The sequence below is a fragment of the Anas platyrhynchos genome, chromosome 1 (genome assembly GCF_047663525.1).
Source record: "Anas platyrhynchos isolate ZD024472 breed Pekin duck chromosome 1, IASCAAS_PekinDuck_T2T, whole genome shotgun sequence".
In the NCBI taxonomy this organism is placed as follows: Eukaryota; Metazoa; Chordata; class Aves; order Anseriformes; family Anatidae; genus Anas; species Anas platyrhynchos.
Genome location: NC_092587.1, coordinates 188167657 through 188188420, shown reverse-complemented (window position 1 = coordinate 188188420; position 20764 = coordinate 188167657). Strand labels below are relative to the sequence as shown.

Sequence of the window (20764 nt, the reverse complement as noted above, 5' to 3'; positions counted from 1 at the left end):
AAAAACTTAAAGACTGTTTTCTCTTCAAAGAAGATGGCACTTCCTTGTAAGTTCCCTTTGTTTCCAGCTTTTGCTGCACTTCTGTGTCATGGGTCACAGAGAGGCAATATAGATTTCCTCATGCAGGCCCTTCTACAACTCTTTAAAAGAAACAAAGGGAGGTGGAGGATAACAACTTAGCCCTCAGCATCTATGGTTGCTAGCTGTCCAAATCAGATCTGTTCCTCTTCTAGAAATGAAAATTTAATAGGAGTTTATAAACTCACTGCAGCATGAAGTCAACATAAAAAAGAGAAATTGAATTCAGTCACTGGAAATACACCAAGGCAAGCAGCAGCATTTGCTACATTTCCCTAGTGCAAAGTGTGCAGTGTGCACAGAAGCTCTTACACAAAAGAAAATCACTGTTAACGTGTCGATGTGTCACAAGTGACACAAAGCAGCCCAGATGTAGACACCTATAGTTACCGACACCTTCATTCCTTGTGCACGCACTTTCTTGAAGTACAAGAGCAGAGCATGGTAAACCAATATACAAAAACAATATAGTTAAGGGGCTATTACTTGAGAGAGTATCAAGACTTCCATATTGAAATTGCCTGTTTAACAGATGAGATTCTTTTCTGTGGTCAGGTAACAAATGCAGCATTACACACTTCAATGTAAATGACAGGATTAGGCCAACTCATCTTAGATCTAGCCAACTAATGTTTCCTACAGTACAGCATTACTCCCATTCTCGTCTTCTGGAGAGCCATTCTGAGCTTTATGCAGACTTTCCTATGACTCATCCAACATCAGAGGACTTCTCTGCACTCCATGACTAGTGACTTTTAACCTCAAGATGTCTATTTTAGTTTACTCACATGTATAACGAAATAGCAATCAATGATGTTAGTCTTACCTGTTTCTCATTGAGATGGTTGGTTAGTAATAAGCTGAGATCAGCTTTCCAATGAAACTATAAGATGCTTTTTTGTACCTAAAATATGAGAAAATCTCAATTATGTGTTTTTTTTTGTTGTTTTTTTTTTTTTGTTTTGTTTTTCAGATTTGCACAGCAAGTACCAAAGACTCCAAACCAGAAACCATGCTTATCGTGTTGTACGTTGTACCTATTTCAGATAAATATTTTCCTCCCCCTTAATCAAATATAATCAATCCAAAATGTCTCAGAAGAGGGAGGTAGAAAGCCAGAGACACAAGTTAACCTCAACTTATAAACATGCCGACTGGATTATATGTAACATGTTGTCCTCTATTTGACTCCAACCAATTCCTAAGGACTTCTTAGACTTAAAAAAGAACAAAAGAAACCAAACCAAAAAAAAACCACCCACAAAACAAAACAAACACAATAAACCAAACACCCCACCCACCATGAACAAAATGACAGAGTAATCAGAAATGTTATGGTGCAGTCTACCTGATTTAACATTTTCCTCTTCAGGGCCACTTTCTACCCATTGACCGTCACTGGCTAGCAATCGATTTTGTGATTCACTGAGTGGTCGAGGAGGAAAGGGCTGACTGGCTCCAGAGCTGAAAAGCAAGCAAAGTCAACAGGAATTCTGTAATTGCAAGAGTTGCTTATTTCAGATGTTTCTAGATTGATAGGCAAGAAATGGCATGCTGACAACAATGTTACTGCCACACAGTTACAAAGAAAACCTAACCAGCACTATCTGGAAGAACAACTTGATGTTGTATTCCATGACTAAAAGCTAGGGTGTGCTGCTGAACATCTTAATGCAAAAGGCTACTCTGCTGTTTGCACAAGGGTATTGCTCTTGTGTAAATTCCACAGCTTGCGTGGTACTGGAAGCAACTTCTCAGTCTTGCCTTTGCACCCCTTGCTGCCTGATAACTCATGTGGCTGCTGTTGACAACAACCTTCAGCCATTCACCAAACACAGAAGCCTTCCAAAATTACGTAAACGTCCTCAGAAGTTTCATGTACTCATGTGTCCTTGAATCTGAAGTAAGCTTCCTGAAAATACAAGCCATGCAAATTTGGAGGTTTAAAATGTAACAACCTAGCAGAACTCCACTGCTCCAACCCAGCAATAGCCACATTATTTGCCTCTCATGCAAACTGTGACTCAGCATCCCTTGCTTAGGCATGCTGGAGGAAGTGAAATGCAAGTGGTATTTACCCATTATTTCATTCAAAAAACATATCTTAATAATGCTCCATGGAAAAAAATACTTCATTCTTCCCTAGGACTTTTTTTCTTCTTGTTAAAAGAGCCTGTAAAGTCTTTTACTTTCACTACTGTTCTGTTTCCTTAGAGCCACATCCTCTTAGAAGTCTAAAACCAGAAATAGCCCTTCTGTATCAAGCAGCATCACATTTATTAGATTTGATTTACCCTATCCTTCTCTGAAGGCTTACAAATTCACTTTGAACCTGATAATAAGATTAAAAATTAAAAAAAAAATTTTTTTGAAACATTTTTTCTTAAACAGATGAATTATGGCACAGTACAACTTAAGTGCAATAGTTACCTTTTGGCAGGTTCGTTTTGGCTTGAGACAGTTAGTTGCTCTGGATCCATAATCACCAAACGAGTTGGAAAATTACACCCATCGCCCAAACTAAACCAGAAACAAAGATTCAAATCACTGTTTGCAGTTGACAGGCTGGAATCAATTATTAAGTGCAATGTTGAACTCCAAACTTGAGCAAGGCATTCCTACCACTAAACCCCATAACCAGTTAATTAAGCTTTGGAGCTCAAACAATTCCCACCCTACCGCTCAGTGTGGGCTGCTGAGCACAGCACTTGCCTACATATTTCAGAAACAACATCGTGTTTCTCTAGAACGTAGCCCTGGCTTCTCCCAAACCACTGGGCACAGGTAGTCAGACTATCCAGTGTTTATAATCCCAGAAGCACAAACAATATTCTGGTGGTCATCCTTTTTTCTTCCTCCCATCACTGAGATCAGCTAAGCCTTCTTTTGAAGCAAATTCAGTCATTCAGGGAAAATACCCATCTGTAATATATCTTCCACCTTTTTTTTTTTTTTTTAAATCACGTGAAAAGTCATGTCAATTGAGCAAACGGCTCAGGCAACTTTAGATCTTGTTATTACCCCTGCTGTTTTTTTTCCAGACCTCAGTTTGGCAAAAAGCTTCACCCACATTTTAAGCTGATACACAAGCCTCCAAAAGCAGTGCTGAAAAATGGCACCTACTTTGTTCTGCTGATTTTCTGGAGTGGTTGGAGTGAGCAACAGGTCGGTCTTACTTTACTGAGCTTCTCAGACATTCGTCTGCAACTTCCTAACACCAGTTCAGATCAAGTTTTAAAACTGCAATTTTCCAACATATCAACATTTTTTTCTCCTGCTGCTTATTTACATTCACTTCCTCAGAAGGCTTTTAATGAAAATGTCATGTACAGCAAAAGAAAAGCTGTCAAGTTTGTTGGGAATAAGAGGGGGTGTTTTTAAAACTGATGTTGTTTCAGTGCAGCTCAAATTCAAAGAGCATTTGTATCTCCCCTGTACCATTGATTTCTGCTTTGTAACCAGGCACTAACAGTACCAACCGAAAGGTGTAGAATTTTTGAAATACAATTCATAAATCTTTCCAAACTTCTGTATTTAGAAGGCCCTTGTAAAGGAGGCTCTCATTGCTAAATGAAAACCCTGTGCAGAGTCTTCCTAGTTTTCTCCTCCAGATTTTCCTCATGCCAATCACATAAGATTTCCAAATCAGCTTTCCAATTGTGCTTCATTTTTTTCAGAGAAAGGGAAGCAAGATGCAAATTAATCAATCAATTTATTCCCTAATTCATTTCAAGTCAGACCACACACCTGGTAAAAATAGGGAGCAGCCAATACTTCTTTTCATCTCCAAAAACCTCCCTTAGATTTTTGCCATATCCAAGCGAAAAGCCGTTTTTATCAGGTCCATTTCGAAACATGGGTGCACGGAATGTTTCTGGAAAAGAAAAACATGCAACTTTAGAGCAATAAGCAGTCAGAAAAAAAAAAAACACACAAAAAAACAGACTCAGACTTCTCTACTGTCAGAGTCTCAGGAAAGTTAAGACTATCTTGATATGTATTATGGGGGAAAAATGATTGTCACCTGAAGTAATAAAAAAGCATTAAAAAATCTAAGCATTAAAGTTCTCGTAAGATCAATCATCTTTCTCTCTTTACATTTAACTTAAGGTCTGAGGCAAAGCAAATTACCATCAGCATGCTGAAGATAACACATCCTTACTTCACTGACGGCTCTCTCTCTTTGGCCTGTGCATGTCTGTGAGCAGACGATCTCTTCTGCACAAATTAGCAATTTACCATTGGGCATTACTGTACCTAAATTCATACAGGACAGGTTTTTCCCACTCTGCCCAGGGCTGAAGTCAAACTAAGAGCATACCACAGTATCAGAGAAAGATGAGATCTATTACATCAGAGAAACAGACACCATGAGGTACAACAAACCACCTAAACTTGACCAACCTACTATTTACCTAGTCAGACAGGTTACACATTTGGCCAAGAACCAAGGGGACTCATTCCTCTCTCCATACCAACACCTTGTCTTTTCACAATCATGAACCAGAAAGTAAATATTGATTGTGCAGTCAATGACCAACAATGACTTTTGGGCAAGGAATGTGCTAATTTTGTTTTCAAAGCTAAGAAAGATACTGTGAATGTTCCTTAGCTGTAGATACATAGAAGGAAAATGACTTGGCCCTCCTGTCAAGCAACTAAAAAACTCCTTTTTGTCCACTGAAAAATTCTAGCAAGCAGGAAGTAGAATCTCTTTCCATTAACTCATTTACTTTTGGGGACTGAAATTTAACTTCCAACAAGAAGTAGAACACCTTGACTTTAGTTGTGGCAATAACCACCAGAGCCCTTAAAAACAAAAAAACAAACAAACAAAAAAACACTTTAAAAATGCTTCAGCAGGAACTTAGATACTTTAACTAATGCAATTAACTTCCTTACACCAATCAATGACATTTAGAATGTTTAGGCACAGAAATTACCTGCAATCCATACTCTTTTATTACTTCAGAAACATGCATCAGTGTTTCCATTTTTCTTGCAGTGCTTTTAAAAGTCACTTCCTAATACCAAGGTCCACCTTCTCTCACAGGATTTTAAGAATATTCTTTCAGATTTGGAGCAAAATGTATTATTATATTCATACACAGGACAACCCTCACCTCAGATGGGGCCACCGAGCTACTCCAAGTATTGTAACAACAGGGTAACCAGCAAATAGCAATTCTGTTAGATTACTTGACACTATATAAAAACCACAACAAAAATACGCCTCATTAGTCTCAAAATACATATAAAACCCAAAATTTGACATTCATCATGAATCTCCACACTTATCTCCAGCAGAGTATCTACTACACTAGGAAACACAAGACAAGGTTTGACCTTTTTTGCTTTCACCAAGAATTCTTCTTGCTGTACAGAATCTTAAAGTGAAAGTTTATCCTCCCGTTATCAGCAACTTGTTTTTCTGGACAAGGAACAGTTCTGTACTCCAATTAACTGACCTATTGTTGATCTGTTTTTGCCAACTAGCCAGCAGTGGTAGCTGAAGAGCGACAGTATGCTGATGAAGAACATGGCTGCCACAAAGAAAAGGAATAGTACGTGGAATTTTGCATGGGTATCTGGCAATTCATTCTGGGGAGAAAGAAAGAAAGAGATTAACATGTTAACACTTCTTCAGCAGTTAATGCAATATTATCACCAAACATTTTCTGCTACCCCCAGTCTGCTATATGTCTTTCACCCCATTTTTCACGAAGAAAAGCAGCACAAGCAGGGCCTTCCTTTCATGTCACGTTAAATCAGTGTGTATATAACAGCATTTGAAGGCTGATGGGTACCCCTTCCGTCTGTCTTTAGGTACGTGAGTGCATGTGTTCATTTGTCTGCTAGTTCTGTATATAACCAGGTTAGTTTTCTTAAATGCACAGCAAGGGGCAAGTGAAAAAAAAAATCCTTTACTAAAAAATGTTCACTGTGCAGCCACAGCCAAAGAAACACTGAAAACACATCCAAAATTGCTATTCTTCAAGAGAAGAAGATCCAACGAAAACTTCCAAACCCTTTCCTGGCAACTTAGTAATACTGAAACTACCTCTGAACTGGTGAAAGGAATGTGTATGGGAAGTGGCTCAGTTATATTGTGTTTCCAAGGCTGAACAACTCCTAGACAAGATCAGTTTCCGGGGACTGCACTTTAATTTTTGATAACCTCTCAGGTTTAAGGTTTAAGAAACAACCAGCATGTACCTAGCAGAACAAATTTGCCGTCTCTGACAAGGCAGAAGTTATTCACCAGAATATCTATGTAAAAAACAACAGTTTCAGTCCAACCACCAAAAAATAACCTCCCACCCACAGGCGATAGTCAATTCCACCCCCAGCCCCAACCATATTTAGGCTTGCACTTTGAAGAGGCCAATAGGATTTGTAACAATACTATTCTAGTTCTATATCCTCAAAATCACAGTACTTTTAAGCAGCTGACCTTTAGCAGCACTATGAAAGCAGAGATGCTATTTTTATTCAGCAGTTTAGTTAGCATTATTGCCATTACTTTTTCCATTAGCTCATTCAGCATACACACTTATCCGAGGCTTATTTTTTTAGACTATCTAGAAGACATTTCGATTAAGATCAAGTGCATACAAGTATATCTACATCCACATACACTGCCTATATTCGTAAGCAAAACAGATAACAGATTTTCTCCCTTTCAATCTATTTACACCATAGTTTGGTGTAAATAGCTACTATGAAGGATTGGATTAGGAAAACTACAGTAGGAACATTTTTAAGTAATTATATCAATATTGAATTTTACCTTTGGACAATTCTCTGCAGCTTTCCTGCGGCAAAGCTTTGCGCAAACAAAGACAATTTATTAAACACTAATATTATGTTAAGACCAAGTGTTTGAAAACAGCACGAGCTTTGTTAAGAAAAATGGTTGGTGTGCACACGTGCCCTTGGACGTGCCAAGTTCCAATGCCCACCAGCAGCCTGAGCCCCCGTTCTCCAAGAGAATGGAGGACTGAGTACACAAGAGCACATGACTAACTCCCAAGGCGTGTGATTTTCTTCTGAAGTCCTGCTGTTCAGATTGGGGCTGGATCACTTTCAAGTGGTTTCTTTAGCCTGAGCAGCGTGACTGCACTGGGTGCCTTCTTTACTAGCTTCCTCCCCGAGTAAGGTTTATGGTGACACTGTCTACGATGACACCATTCATACAGCTCTATAAAGCTAACAATACTCCAGAGAATAAGAATAAACCATAAAGCAATGGTTTATAAATAAGTAATCTGACTTCAGAACATAACTATTACCATTAAATGTAGGTTCAGTCAAAAGCACAAAAAATAAGATACCATTCCTTCCATGACTTTGTTTAAAAAAAAGCAAAGCAACCAAAAACCATCAACAGCAAGATGTAACACATCAATACTGTCTTTTCTTCCCAGTGTCCTTCAATACTGAAAATCGTGAGATATTTTCAGTGTAACATCTGAAATTCACCTAGTACTTCAGAAAAGAAAGAAACAGGAAGGCTGAGTTTAAGTTAGACTTTAAATTCCAAATTTTAAAGAATGTTATTAACCACCTTAGCCAAGATGCTAGCACTTCACAAATCTGTCCTACGTAAGCTGTATGGCTTTTCAGTAAGACTGCTCTGTGCAGAAAGCCTAGGGAGAGCCAAAGCTTTTACCCTGGAGTCTGGCATGTATTAACAGCATTTTCAAAAGTGCTGGCTACCCTCTGATCATGCCAGAGTAAGAAAATGATAGAGTCCAGCTGTTTGAACTGCCATCTAAATTCAGCTTATCTACTGCCTTTATTTATTTATTGGCTGTAGTTTTGCTTAGACAATTTGTGCAACAGTCCCTCTCTTCACTGCTGGAGGGAAACAAAGTGTTTTGCAATCCCCTGAAATGAAGGCTAGCAAAAGACATACTTTAACTTCTTCTTACTCCTAAGCTTAGTGTTAAAACTGTGATTCCTCTTCCTACCTCTGAGCACATTGTGGTTTTCCTGGAAAAGGTGGTTACCGCATTCATTTTTCTAACTTCTTGATGTCATACATACACCCAAGCAGTCGTGCTTGCCAATACTTCACCGCCACAGTTTGCAATTTACATAAAAACAACAAAAGAAAAAAGCAGAGCTTCCAGGTTCAGGCATTTCACTACACAATCGTAACGAGAGTGAGACTATATGCAACTAGATCCTTAAATACTACTAAGCACCGCCAAGTATTACTTATAGGACTCTTCTGGAACTACTTAAATGAAGTAGTTCTCCATGGACAATTCTCAGGCCAGTTGATTTTGAAGCTCAGAAGAGCAGTGACAGCTTAGTCTTTGGGTCTGGGCCAGAAAATACAACTTACTTTCAGTTGCATCTCCCTAAAACAGTAGGTCTGTAACCTGGAGAAGGATTTTTTTTTTTTTTTTTTTTTTTAAATCATACATCATTAATTTGCCTGATGCCCTGGGAACATTCTCCTCTTCCGACTACACAGTTGGAGCCACTGGCTCTAAGTTCTTGAATGCCAGTTGCAGAACTCAAGCATCTTTCAAAAAAGGCTAATTCTTCCCTGGATGGAAGGGTGCAGCCTGTGAGCGCTTATCACAGACTTAATCACAGCTGTGTTCTAGCAGCAAGCCACATGCCACAGCATGTGAGAAGAGTGAAACTTCAGTCATTAGTTATTTAAAATCTGTACATTTAGCAGCAGTGCAGAAGAGACTTGTGACTTGTAGGTGGGAGAACTTCAGAGCTTACAAAGGGAAATGATTTGCACAATAGAATTTGGTCTGCTTAGCACACATAATAGCCTGACGGCAGTCACTATTCTGAAGGGTCCTTCACAAACTCCTTCACAAGCACTGAGTCATTTGAGCATGTATGAAGTCACTTAAAAAATAATAAGAAAAAAAAATACTGTCAGAGCTCAGCTTGTTACTCATCTTAAATCTAAAGAAACTCAAACATCTAGTATACACCCCTGTGTGTACAGACAGGAGGACTCAGTTCTAACAAAGGACCTGGAATTACTTTTTCAATTTTTAAATAGAAGTGGAGTTTTTCAGAAGTATGTACCATCTGTCCCGGAACACATACCATATCCTTAAATTAACTATGCTCAGGATTGCCAAAATAATTTGGAGGACATTGAAAGACACTGAAAACAGCTGGAAAAATGTGCAGGTTTCAAGGTGGGAGGGAGCACAACAAAAACGAGAGTGGATGCAAACACACTGGGAAGTGCTACCCTGCACTGTGTAAACAAGGCATCGAGAACTGGGCGTTCAGCCAGGACTGGTGCCTGTGTCAAATGCATTTTGTTAAGCAGTGGATTTATCTGCTTATCTTTAACAACTTCCTAGGTATTAGAATAAGAATTTTATGAGTACAGGAAAAGGAGTTACGAGTGTAACAACAACAACGTGTCACTCGTATTCCCTTGATCCATACAAACCAGATTTAAACTCCCACAACAGAGCGTAAGCCTGTGGTAAACACTTAGAGCCAGCATGGCTGTTCCATCACGGCATGAACAGTACTAAAACCTTTTGTCAGTACTTCTGCACAGAGCATGAAAGATGCTATGAAAGTCTTGCAGGTGTGACAGATTTTGTTTTCCATCAGAGACCGTGCATGTCTCACAATATTTGCAAGTATCTGCACATACATGTTGCTTCTCTAAACAAATACCATCAACAGTGCAAAACAGTAGACTGCTAAAATTTGTGTAGGGAGCATGTACACCCTTAAAATTACTCCAACTTCTGAAGGTTACATTCCAAGTATTTCATCTTCTACCTGGCAATGGCTATATACGCTTTCTCTGAAAACATTTATAAGGAAGCAAAAAAGAAATGCTACCTTCTGAAAAGGAAACTGTAACATTTCTGACAGTCAAGCTATAAAAAAACAAACAAACAAAAAACCAAACAAATCTAGAGAGCCCTAATAGTTATCTGTCTGATGCTGTAGCAACCACTGCTCAGCATTAGCAACAGTGAAACCATCTACATGCAGGATGTATCTGCTGGTCACTCTGATCTACAGATGTAGAGAGAAGTTTCCAGGACTATTCTGTAGTCACCAGCACCCACCTAAATGCTTACATACTGGAGCTGTATTAAAGTTTGCAAGTTCACATAATGATGGTGCTACCAACTCTTCCTGGAATTCCACTTTAATCAAGCTATTACAAAATCATAGGAATATTAGCTTTGTGGAATGAGTCTTTTAGTATGAATGACTCAGAGATCTGATTATAAGAGCCTGCTATCTTCAGATTTCGGCTTGGAAGTAACAGGAAAATGAAAGCAACAAATGCAAACACACAGCTAACATTTCCTGTTGTCACAGTTCAGAAGTAGCCCATTCTTGCATAAAACATTTTAAGCAACTAAAGCGTTAAAAATATATCCCTCTTAAGTTCACTTCCTCTGCTCAAGAGTCCACTTCTTTATCGTGTCCAATGGGCTTTGGAATAGGCTTGCTGCAAATGTTGGTATTAAATGTTCGTTGTGGTCAGATGTCCTACTGACTCCCATTGCAGTAACAGCTGTGAAGTGAGGTGACAAAGCAAATTCATTTTCTTTGCTCAAGCACTGACTGGTAAATATGTAGGAGCGCATCTACAGTTTCATTGGAAATTGCATTCAAAGCACTGGAAAGCAGCCAGGCAGATGTTTGGAAGTGACACATTCACAAATTAAAAATTTAACTATTTACAGTCAAGCAAGACTGAACAGCAGAATCGGATCATTTCATTTGCAACACCTGTTAAGCCACAGCTCTGGGTGATAAATACACCTGTGACTTTCATCTCACACGATACTGAAAGCTCAGTTCCCACACGCTGCTCTGCAGTGATGGGTTGCTACATAGAGTTGAGAGACTAAGAGAAACGCAGTACTTTGGCAGATCAGACCCATAGGCTCAGACGAACACAAACAAATGTGTCTGCACCATTTATCTTACCTGTCTAGTGACATCTGTCTCAAAGTACAGCTGTTCTGAATACATGATCAAGCTTCTCTTACCCTGACATGGCACTTTTCTCCAGTAAAGAGTCTTTCTTTTGCTACAGATAATTACTGCTCTTCACAGCTACAGCAACAGCAAGTAGCATCTAAGAGACACGTGCTGCCATTTATTTATAAACATGTGATGGAAAGCCTTCCGCTTAACAGGGATTTTTTCCCCATGTTAGTTAATGGAATCTGATTAAGAGAATTCTGATGCTAGCTCTTCTGTCTCAAGAGACTGGAAGGCACAGTACGAGGTTTCAGAGATGAAAGGAAGCATCAGAAGATGCTCTCTTCAGCCTGGAACATAACTGCAACAAAACTGATAGGAACAATGACACATGACATGCAAGGATGTTCACCTTTCACATATATTCTACTAAATCTAGTAAGGTGCACATATGTGTATCTATTATTTTATCTATTACTACTGACAATGGTTACAAGGAACACAGATATCATTAACACCATACTTAGCATTCTGCCCGTATCAGATCAATAAAACCCACTAGTATGAAGTTCAGACATGCCTACGTAAGGATTCCAAAACAGAGACTAGTGAGGTCCCAAAAGATTCACCTGCCTTTTCCGATAGCAAAGTAACCACAAAGATACAAGGTTATTGTATTTCATATCTGTTGGTATTTTGATGTATACGTGTGTGTATCCATCTAAACATACACACATGTATACACGTACATACACACGCGTAATTGTTTGATGAAACCGGGTCTTTCTATATCTACTTATCTATAACCAATAGTCTCAAAGAAATCTGAGCTGTGACATTCAATTTTGATGGAGCAGAGAAACCACAGTGTCCTCATTGGAGCTTCTTCCCCCAATTACTCATCCTAGGCAGTATAATAAATTTAACTCATTAATATTCGGAAGGTTCTCCTGCTTCAGTCACTTCGATTGATGCTGTTAATGGTAATGAACTATGGAACAGAGTAAATGGTGAGTGACAACATGCTGAGGCAGCCTTCAATAAACGCATGCAAGATTAAACAAACAAACACAAAAAAGCCTTAGAACTTACTGTCCAGAACTTTATGAAGTACTGCAAGACTGTAGCAGCAACAAACAGACAGTACAGTAAGGAATACATTAAAAACAGGAGGAAGAATTTGTAGTTAGAAAACCCCACACAATTATTCACCCTAGAAGAAGAGGAAAGAGAAAGAGGTTACTATGATGTACCAAAACAAATAAATAAAATAACAGTACACTCAGCTGTTTTTGCAGAGCATAATGTGTATGATGTCAGTAGTATGTCCAAAAGAGTTTGGCACTAGTGTTTCAGAAGCATTTTAAGCCATTATTTTGAATGAAGCCTCTTTCCTCAGGCTGTTAGCTGGGCCCCTCCCACAAATTTTGTTCCCTCCCAAGAATTTCTACAGGACAAGGCATGAGCTGTCAAAGCATTAGATGCCATCAGTCTCTTTAGGAAGCATCTCACATACTAGGAACTAATGACAGCGACTGCAGAAGATAATACAAATCTCTCCATCAATTTCAGTGGATGTTGCTTTTGTTACAAAAACACTTTCAAGTCAACTACTGATAGCAGTATCTTTGCAGCAACAGCAGATAATATTTTTACTGACTACCAGTGAAAACAAACTGCAGAAGAGTAACCATCTGAGGGCATGTTATGTATCATCTAGAATCAAGAACTGATTTTCACAACGTAGTGGTTATCGCCTCTTCTGTTGATAACACCACCGAACTAAAAGAACTGCCATTTCTCATAGGTCTTCTTATCTCCATGGTTTCTCTGTATAAGGAAAAAATGTATGGTTTGGGCTGCTGGGCCTACAATGCTAAGTTGCAACACACATTAGGACCAAAATTTATTTTCACATAATAAAGCCTCAAGAAATTCTGTGAAAATCAAATTTTACTTCAAAGTTTCATTTTCTGAAGCAGCATGTAGGAGCTAATTAATCATTATGACAGTCTTTTTTTTTTTCTTTTTAAATAAACTTACCACGGACAGTGGTGGTCCATTTTTAGTACACATCTGAAAAAAGAGTAGAGGTTATTTCCAGCAAATTAAAGCAAAATGTATATTTGCTTTCTAAGACATATGATTTTACTTTACTGTTTGTGTTTTTTCTTTTAATTGTAATGTCCTCACTGAAACTTTTGACCATTCTTCTGCATTCATGCTATGTCTCCACTTTACAGTGACCATCCTTTCAACCAAAAGGACTAAGTGAGATACAAGAGAATTGAGAAGAGAGCCTCTTAAATTAACATGCGGAGCATTACTGGGCAATACTTAAACCATATTATTTATAGTTCATTAAGCCACGCTAGTCTTATGTGAGCAATGAAAGAAAACAAATCCAAAGGACCCTTCGCAGCTGTGTGGATAAGGTATGTCAGCGGGTCATTCATTCCAACTAAGTCTACCTTAGGGCTATTTTTGTTACTTTTTTGTCTGTTCCTTGCTTGTTTGTTTATGGTAATTGAGGGGGAAAAAAACAGCACAGTGGGTAAATTGAATAGTTCATAGGCTATTTTCATCCAGTTTTTGTATAAAGCCGGATGCTAGACATTTCAGACAGACATTCATTTGCTAATAAATTTGATTTTAGCCAAAAGATGCGCATTAGGTTCTTTAGTTAAGTAGATTTCCTCAAGCTCAGACATACAAAGTCTCACTCACAGATTCAGCACCCTTACAGACTTCTCTGATGACTCAGAATGAGGTTAGGGAGCAACAGTGGTGTCTTTTGAACAGCAAAGACCTGCAATTCCACTGTCACTCTTTGAGATAAAGCAGTATTAGTAACACACAGCTGTTTCAAAGCTGCAGAACCAAGATAAAATAGAAGAGCTCTGTAATAACCACGTGCTGGTATCTCTGACTTGCCTTTCTTTGCTTTCAGTGCCAATTTATTTGTTTTTACATAAGCACTACTTTATAAAGCTATAAGCAGATTGCAGGTTTCCTAACAAGTTCTGGCATTTTGGTCTATGGGGCTGCAACAATAATAAAGCACTAATGGGAGGAACTTTGCTTCCTTGGAATCAGAGTATGAAGGGTCTGAGAAGGGAACAAATAGTAAAATCTGCTGGCATGCAGGGGTTGACACACTGATGAAATTAATACACTGAAGTGGTTGTAATAGAAGGAAAGAGAAAATCCATCATTTCAGGTGCAGTAACTTACATGTCACATGCAGAACAGTGGTGGCAGCGGTCAGGTTTGATTAGCTGGCATCGATCACAGTATCTGATGGCTGCATTCAAGTGGCAAGGGTCACATTGTTATAACTCATTGCATTTTATGAAGACTTTCCCTCTTAATACAAACTGAATCTTAGAGAGCTTCCTTCCCTTCCAATCATACCTGTTTTCACAGACCTACTCGTACAATATATATGTTTGAGTTTTTTTTAAAGAAACATATGAAAGTATTTAAATTACTTGTAAATTACTGCTATATGGAGTCCATTTCCATTTACTCTTTACCTCCTCAGTTTCCCCATCCTTCAACCCTCTGGCAATGACCTATCTTCTGTTTTCCTTCACCTCTGGAGAGAGTACCTAAGCATCCCATCGTGAAACTACAATCTTTCAGTAAGCCAACTTTCAACATTAGCCGTCTCTATCCTCTTCAGCAAACAGAGATCTAGCAGACTGTTCAGCAAATTAGCTCTTCCTCATCTTTCCTGGTTATTTTTAAATAAGCCTTCAAGCTCTTCTCAATGGAAACAAGACACCAGTACAGTCAGTTTGAAAGGAGGAGGAAAGCCAACACCTACAGCTAAGCAGAACTGCTAAGATCTGACAAGAGCTTCCCAGACCCTTCCAGGGACTGGGATTCCCTCGGAGGGAGGTTTGTATTCAAAAAAAGCCAGGTATATAGACACTTTGTTTGAAAAGACACAGTTGACTTTGGTGACTAGTATCCTGAGTATTTTATATTTTTGGAGAAAAATACAACATTTCTAGTTTCAAGAAAGAGAAACAGGTATATTTAAAAAATATATATACATATGCATAAGACAACTGTTTCACAGATGATTCATATATAACTTGGAATAAAAATGTTTATACTTATTAAAGCTCTGTACTGAGTTATAGATGGGAGTGAAATAAGAGTTATTCCTTCTTAAATTCTAGCTTTAACAATGAAGTTTCTGCTCCCATGGAATTGCTATAGCCCAGAAAAAGCAATTTAATGGGGGACACAAAAGATTGTAAAATTAAGTGTAAAGTTTAATTTTCATCTATTTCCAGGTGTATTTATTTTCAGTGGTTACTTTTTGTAGCCAGAATTAGAGACAAATGTTGTCATCTGTCTGCTTAAAAGAAGAGGAATTTTTTTTTTTTTTTGAAAAAGTTATTCCATACATTGGCTGTATATAGAGATCCCAGACAAAGGACTTGAATTTCTCATGGTGGAAAAAAAAACACACCACAAGGTTATGGCCTTTGCAGTACATGCTTAATAGATTGTTCATTAACATCAAATGAATCTCACCAAATTAAACTAAGCAGCTTCAGGAGCACAGAATTATCTTTGTATCTCACCTCTTGATGCTGTTGTCGTACAGATAGGCAAGTCTTTAGCAGCTCTTCTCAAAATCTCCTGCTGGAATTCTGGTCTCTCTTCCTTTTCATATTGTTCTTTATCAGCTTTTGACAAGCAGAACTGGGAAGGAAAAAGACAGAATGAAGGGATAAGAACAATTATTACTTTGTGTCCTACTCAAGTTCCAAGGAAAAGACCCTATGTACCTTAATCCTGTCTCTGAGCGACCCCTGACATTCTCCTTCCCCTTGAATACTACAGGAGATCCTCAAAACTACATGATGGTCCTGATGGTCCTGAGCATATTTTAAAGAGAATCATCTTTGTCTCCATTTCATTACCTACTGCATTTTCCCTTCAACACAAAGGAAGACAGAAGCTCAGGGGAGTTTTAAGAAGGTGGAACTTAACTCTTGATGAGAGTAAATGTGACAGGAGACTGAAGTTCTTTTAACCCACTTTCTGACTTAGAGAGGGGCATAAGCCAGAGAAAATAGTGAAGAGGGTGTGTATGGAGGTGGGGGTGGCGACCAGGAATTTTCATTGCTTCCTCACAGAATTTGGAAGAGTTTAAATGGAATTTTTGCTTGGGAGTAGTCAGCACTGGTTTCAAAATCCCTAACCTATGTTGGAAGCAACTTCAACAAAGCTTGTACAGTTTCAGAGTTACAAACCTGAATATAGCATGAGGACCACTCCTGTAGAAGCCTTACTAAAAGGTAAAGCTTTACCAGTATAACCTGGAGAGCTTCTACTCACTTGCAAAACGCTTTGGTATCCACTGAAATTACAGCTTTACCATTAAGCCCCACAAAACCCAGTGTGCTGACAAGTCCCCGTGGAGTGAGGGCTGAACTCACAATTTCCTCTGGTATTTTCTATTCTGAAACACTTTTAAACTCTGAGCTTCCCACAAGGACTACAAGAACCCTTTTTATGAGCACACATAGACAAAGTATTCATAGCAGTGAGTGGAAAATGCTTTGTATGCAGCTGGAACAAAAATTGGCTTAGCGTGGCTTAACATGAACATATTTTCCTACCAAGAATATGTATATGACTAGTTCACATGGATTTTCATCTCATCATGTACTTTTTCCTCTTTTGGATTTGAGTTGGTTGGCAAGCAACAGCAAACACTCGACTTACAGAAAAGGAGGAAGCAGTAAGACATGGCTGCAATTTCTCAGTGTTATTTTCCAATCTAGAATGCAAATAAATTGCACCATATCCCATAGAATCTAATTGTCACCTGTTACATATGGTAGCATTCCAGTTATTGAGCCTACCCTACCCTACTATTGAGCATGAAACATGAAGCATTGTTTCCATTTAAATAATCACAAATTAGTATCAATCTATGCAAAGAATGAAAATGAAGTTTAATACTTTAGTCATCATCAAGAGTTTGACCTTTTTTTTTTTTCCTCTAAACATTTGTCTCTAAGCTAAAAGCCTAGATATTTACTGAAATATGAAAACTGGAGATGCTCACATCAAAAACTTCAGATAGATCTGAAGCATCATGCCTTATCCCTATTGCCTTTTTTGAGCCTGCTAGGGTAGCAAATGGCTGTCTCCATGACCTGCAATCAAGCAGAGGTCGCATTAAACACAAAACGCTACTTCTAGATGACACTTCTGTGGCAAGTCATTGATGTACAGGAAGGGAACTAAAACACAAAATTAATTTTTTTTTTTTTTTTTTTCCAAGTAACATAAAATAAACTCTAATAAAAAAAAAAAAAAAGGATTTTGTTTTTCTGAAGTAAATATTTCTGTTCTAATTTCAGAAATTAAAGAGGACATGAAACCACAGATTTGCTAGACAATGGCAGGATATGTATGTTGAAAGACATCAAAAGTTGTCTATTACCACATAGCTAACAGAATTTCCAATGAGGTTCCACTGGTTCTTACCAAAACCAGAAAGAGTCCCTTTGTTTCCTTCCTCTTTCTGGATCTAATAATGTTCACTGTTATTTCTTATGACAAATGTACAGGGATTACACTAGAACAACAGCAGCTGCGGAATCTTTTTTTAGTTCAATAGTGTGATCACAGGATGCTATTTGTTTTGCAAGAATGGCAAACTTCAATGACTAAAAATATATACATTTACACTTTCATACAATGAGGAGATTCTGAAGTCTGTTTTTAAATATAAAAACCTGCAAAAATTACTCACTGATACATGAACAGAAGGGACTTTCCCAGAGAGAGAGAAAAAAAAAGTGTTCCCTGCGTTGCTTTTTTCCTATGAAAGAATTGTATCGATCTGATCTATACCCACGTTAACATAGGAAACATTCCTTACATGCCATATGCTGAAACCATCCCTTTCAGTCAATGAATAGCAAAAGCTTGCTAGAACATTACTGCAACTACAGGTACTGTCAGTACTGTCAGTCTACTACTGAAGAACCCAAGCAGACAGTAAAAGTTATCAGACTGCTCTCAGAGCAGCCCAAATTCACACACCTTTACAAAAACTACAGTTGCAACCACATCGTAACCAGCTAACCTGCTTACCATTATCATTTGCCTGCAGAAACATTCCCCCCACATAAAGCCAAATCATACCACCCTGAAGACGTTTCAGGATGAAATGTCCTTGAATTTTTTTCTCCTTTGCATTTGTAAGCTTAACTATTCAGTACTACTCTTTTCACTTAACTAAAAAGCAGAATAGTCTTTAGCTTTTTTCACTTTATAAATGTATCTTAGAAAGCTGCAGAATATCTAAGACATAATTATGTACTACAGAGCATTGTTTGCTTTTCCATAGAAGTACAGTTTTAACTCTTTACAAAAATATTTAAGACTGACATGAGCAATGAAAGTCAATCTTGCTAAAAATAGAATAAAAATGCAACCTCCACAGAACAATCAAAGTCTCAAAAAGTTTATCCAGTTTAAAAGCTTTTTAAAACCAAGGAAAGTATTTTAAATTTGGTGCCACCATCTCATCCCTACATATACATCCCCGAGGGAAAGCAGAAAACAAGGTATTTTATTTCAGGCTTATGCTTTCCTACTTGAAGGTCAAAACTATCTAAACAATACAAAAATGCAGCCACTGGAGTTATTGATTTTAAAAATGTCAGAAGTCAAACAAACTGCATCCTAGCAAAGCACTGTATCCCCAAATTTGCTTTTTTGTCTTACTACTTTTGCACATACATGTGACTGTCAAGCTTGAGATGAATTAAACACATTTAATATAAGGAAATGCCATTATACAAAGCATGCAGTATTTTAGGAGTAATCTGATGATTTGCATTCATGATATGCTGTCAAGCTGTTCTATTTTAGATAATGAGAAGGGAAAGGTGAATCATGCATTACTGCAAACAAGTTTCATCACTGAAAACAGTTGATCTATTTATAAAAAAAGCATTGACATTTTTCTAACGTCAGATTTACCTCATTGGAAGGGGATGCAGGAGATGTGAAAATTGTCTTCCAATACGACCATACAAACATGACAAATGACAGATGAAAAACCACAAGGTACACAACTGCAATAAAATACAAATAAAAATTTGGTGAATATAGCTGAAGAGAGCAAGAGATAAAACCCCTGATTTTTGATGAGGGCTAGACTATGACATTATGAATCAGCTGATAAGTTATATTAAACCTTTTTGCCTGGGTAAATTTAGCACTCTGGCAGTGCCCACTTGAAAAAAAAAAAAAAAAAAAAAAGAACACAAAAAGCCTCCGTAACACCACCAACAAATCACTAAATGTCATAGTTGCTATTCATCAAGGAAATAATATGTTTTTATGTAAGATTCTACAGCAGATTTTGAAGGAAAAAAAAAAAACAAAACCAGAAGTGAATACAGTTTCACCTAAGGCATGCAAGTGACTAACCTGTTTAGATAAAGATGCTCCAGTTCTACTCTAGATTATGTGATAACTGGCCTACAGAGATCAATTTAATTTTTTAGTATGCATCAAGAGATGTACTTCTAATAGAAACAGCATAATACTGTGCCATTGTGGAATGTGCTGGTTTTCAATAGGAGTAAAAACCCCAAACCAGGAAGAGAGAGGACTAAACAGCAAGGTCTCATCTTGGAGTGAGTTAAAATTGCTTGCAAATCTTATTTCAAATCTTCAGAGGAAGAGTCCTGCTATTACAGCCACTGTGGCAATAACAAGTAGTATGGAGCCCCATCAATTTATGAATGGATGTGTGTGATATGGTTGCCTTAAACACCAAAGGCTTGTGACTTACGACCCTGGAAGCTTCTTCCAATCTTGCTTCCTCTAATGGTTTCTTTTACCATTTGTAAAGAGGAAATTGGTTGGTCATGCCAGATCAGCAAACCTTACAAAATGTCATGCCAAGTATTTACGTTATCTTCATTTCTTTAGTTGCAAGAAGGAAACTTGACCTACTGTCCTGTGCAAATACAGAGTCCTTTAAGAAGCCATATTACACTCTTCATGGATTGCAGAACAGACCCTACACTTCAGGAACTTTCAGCAGCTCAAAAAAACAAACCAACCAAACAAAACAAAAAAACAAACCAACAAACAACAGGTACACAGTCACAGCAGGCATAGTCTTAATTTTTCATCTTTCAGGATTTTTACTGTTCATTACAGTAAAAAAAACAAAAAACAAAACAAAACAAAAAAACACACACACACACAAACAAATTAAACTTGAGCTTCCTTCAGAGAATTCTGCTTTTTCTCTTTGCCTCTGACTCCTCCAACTATAGATCTGGCAAATTTTCAGCTGTGGAAGCAAGAAGCAAAGCCTTTTTCTAAAACCATCCTAAAATTGTTGCTTGAATCCTATTTCTGATAGGAAAGAACCTATGCTTCACTGTGCTAGGCGCTACATAATTAGAAACTGTGTTCTATTAAAAACATACTACACACATTCAAACATAACATGGTTAAGAAATTAAAAAGTGAGAAATCTGCAAAGAGGAGAAAGACCTAAAATCTTAGTGGAAACAGCTGCATAAATCAAAGCTTTGGGGGAGAAAAGGGTGAGAGGAGTTAATAGGAGGAAAGAGGAAACGATATTGTGGAGGGAAGGGCACGGCAAAAGTCAGGTGCACAATAAACAGCTTAATTCTGGCCATAAAACTCAGCCCTA

General features: G+C 37.9%; 1 protein-coding gene across 6 annotated transcripts in view; it reads right to left on the bottom strand.

The window, feature by feature from the left end:
* ZDHHC20 (zDHHC palmitoyltransferase 20) overlaps nucleotides 1-20764 on the bottom strand; it is a 201005-nt gene that overhangs the window by 6557 nt on the left and 173684 nt on the right. For 3 of the 6 annotated variants that reach the window (XM_072032684.1, XM_072032680.1, XM_072032681.1), the window contains 10 exons: nucleotides 19066-19160; nucleotides 15639-15759; nucleotides 14272-14341; nucleotides 13081-13113; nucleotides 12130-12250; nucleotides 5547-5679; nucleotides 3826-3952; nucleotides 2509-2598; nucleotides 1427-1542; nucleotides 905-982 (listed from right to left, as the gene is read on the bottom strand). In XM_072032684.1, the coding sequence (XP_071888785.1) occupies nucleotides 945-982; nucleotides 1427-1542; nucleotides 2509-2598; nucleotides 3826-3952; nucleotides 5547-5679; nucleotides 12130-12250; nucleotides 13081-13113; nucleotides 14272-14341; nucleotides 15639-15759; nucleotides 19066-19125 (909 nt within the window). In that variant the 5' untranslated portion in view covers nucleotides 19126-19160 and the 3' untranslated portion in view covers nucleotides 905-944. The remainder of the gene's footprint in view (nucleotides 1-904; nucleotides 983-1426; nucleotides 1543-2508; nucleotides 2599-3825; nucleotides 3953-5546; nucleotides 5680-12129; nucleotides 12251-13080; nucleotides 13114-14271; nucleotides 14342-15638; nucleotides 15760-19065; nucleotides 19161-20764) is intronic. The other 3 variants (XM_072032682.1, XM_072032683.1, XM_038175295.2) reach the window with 2 other exon arrangements.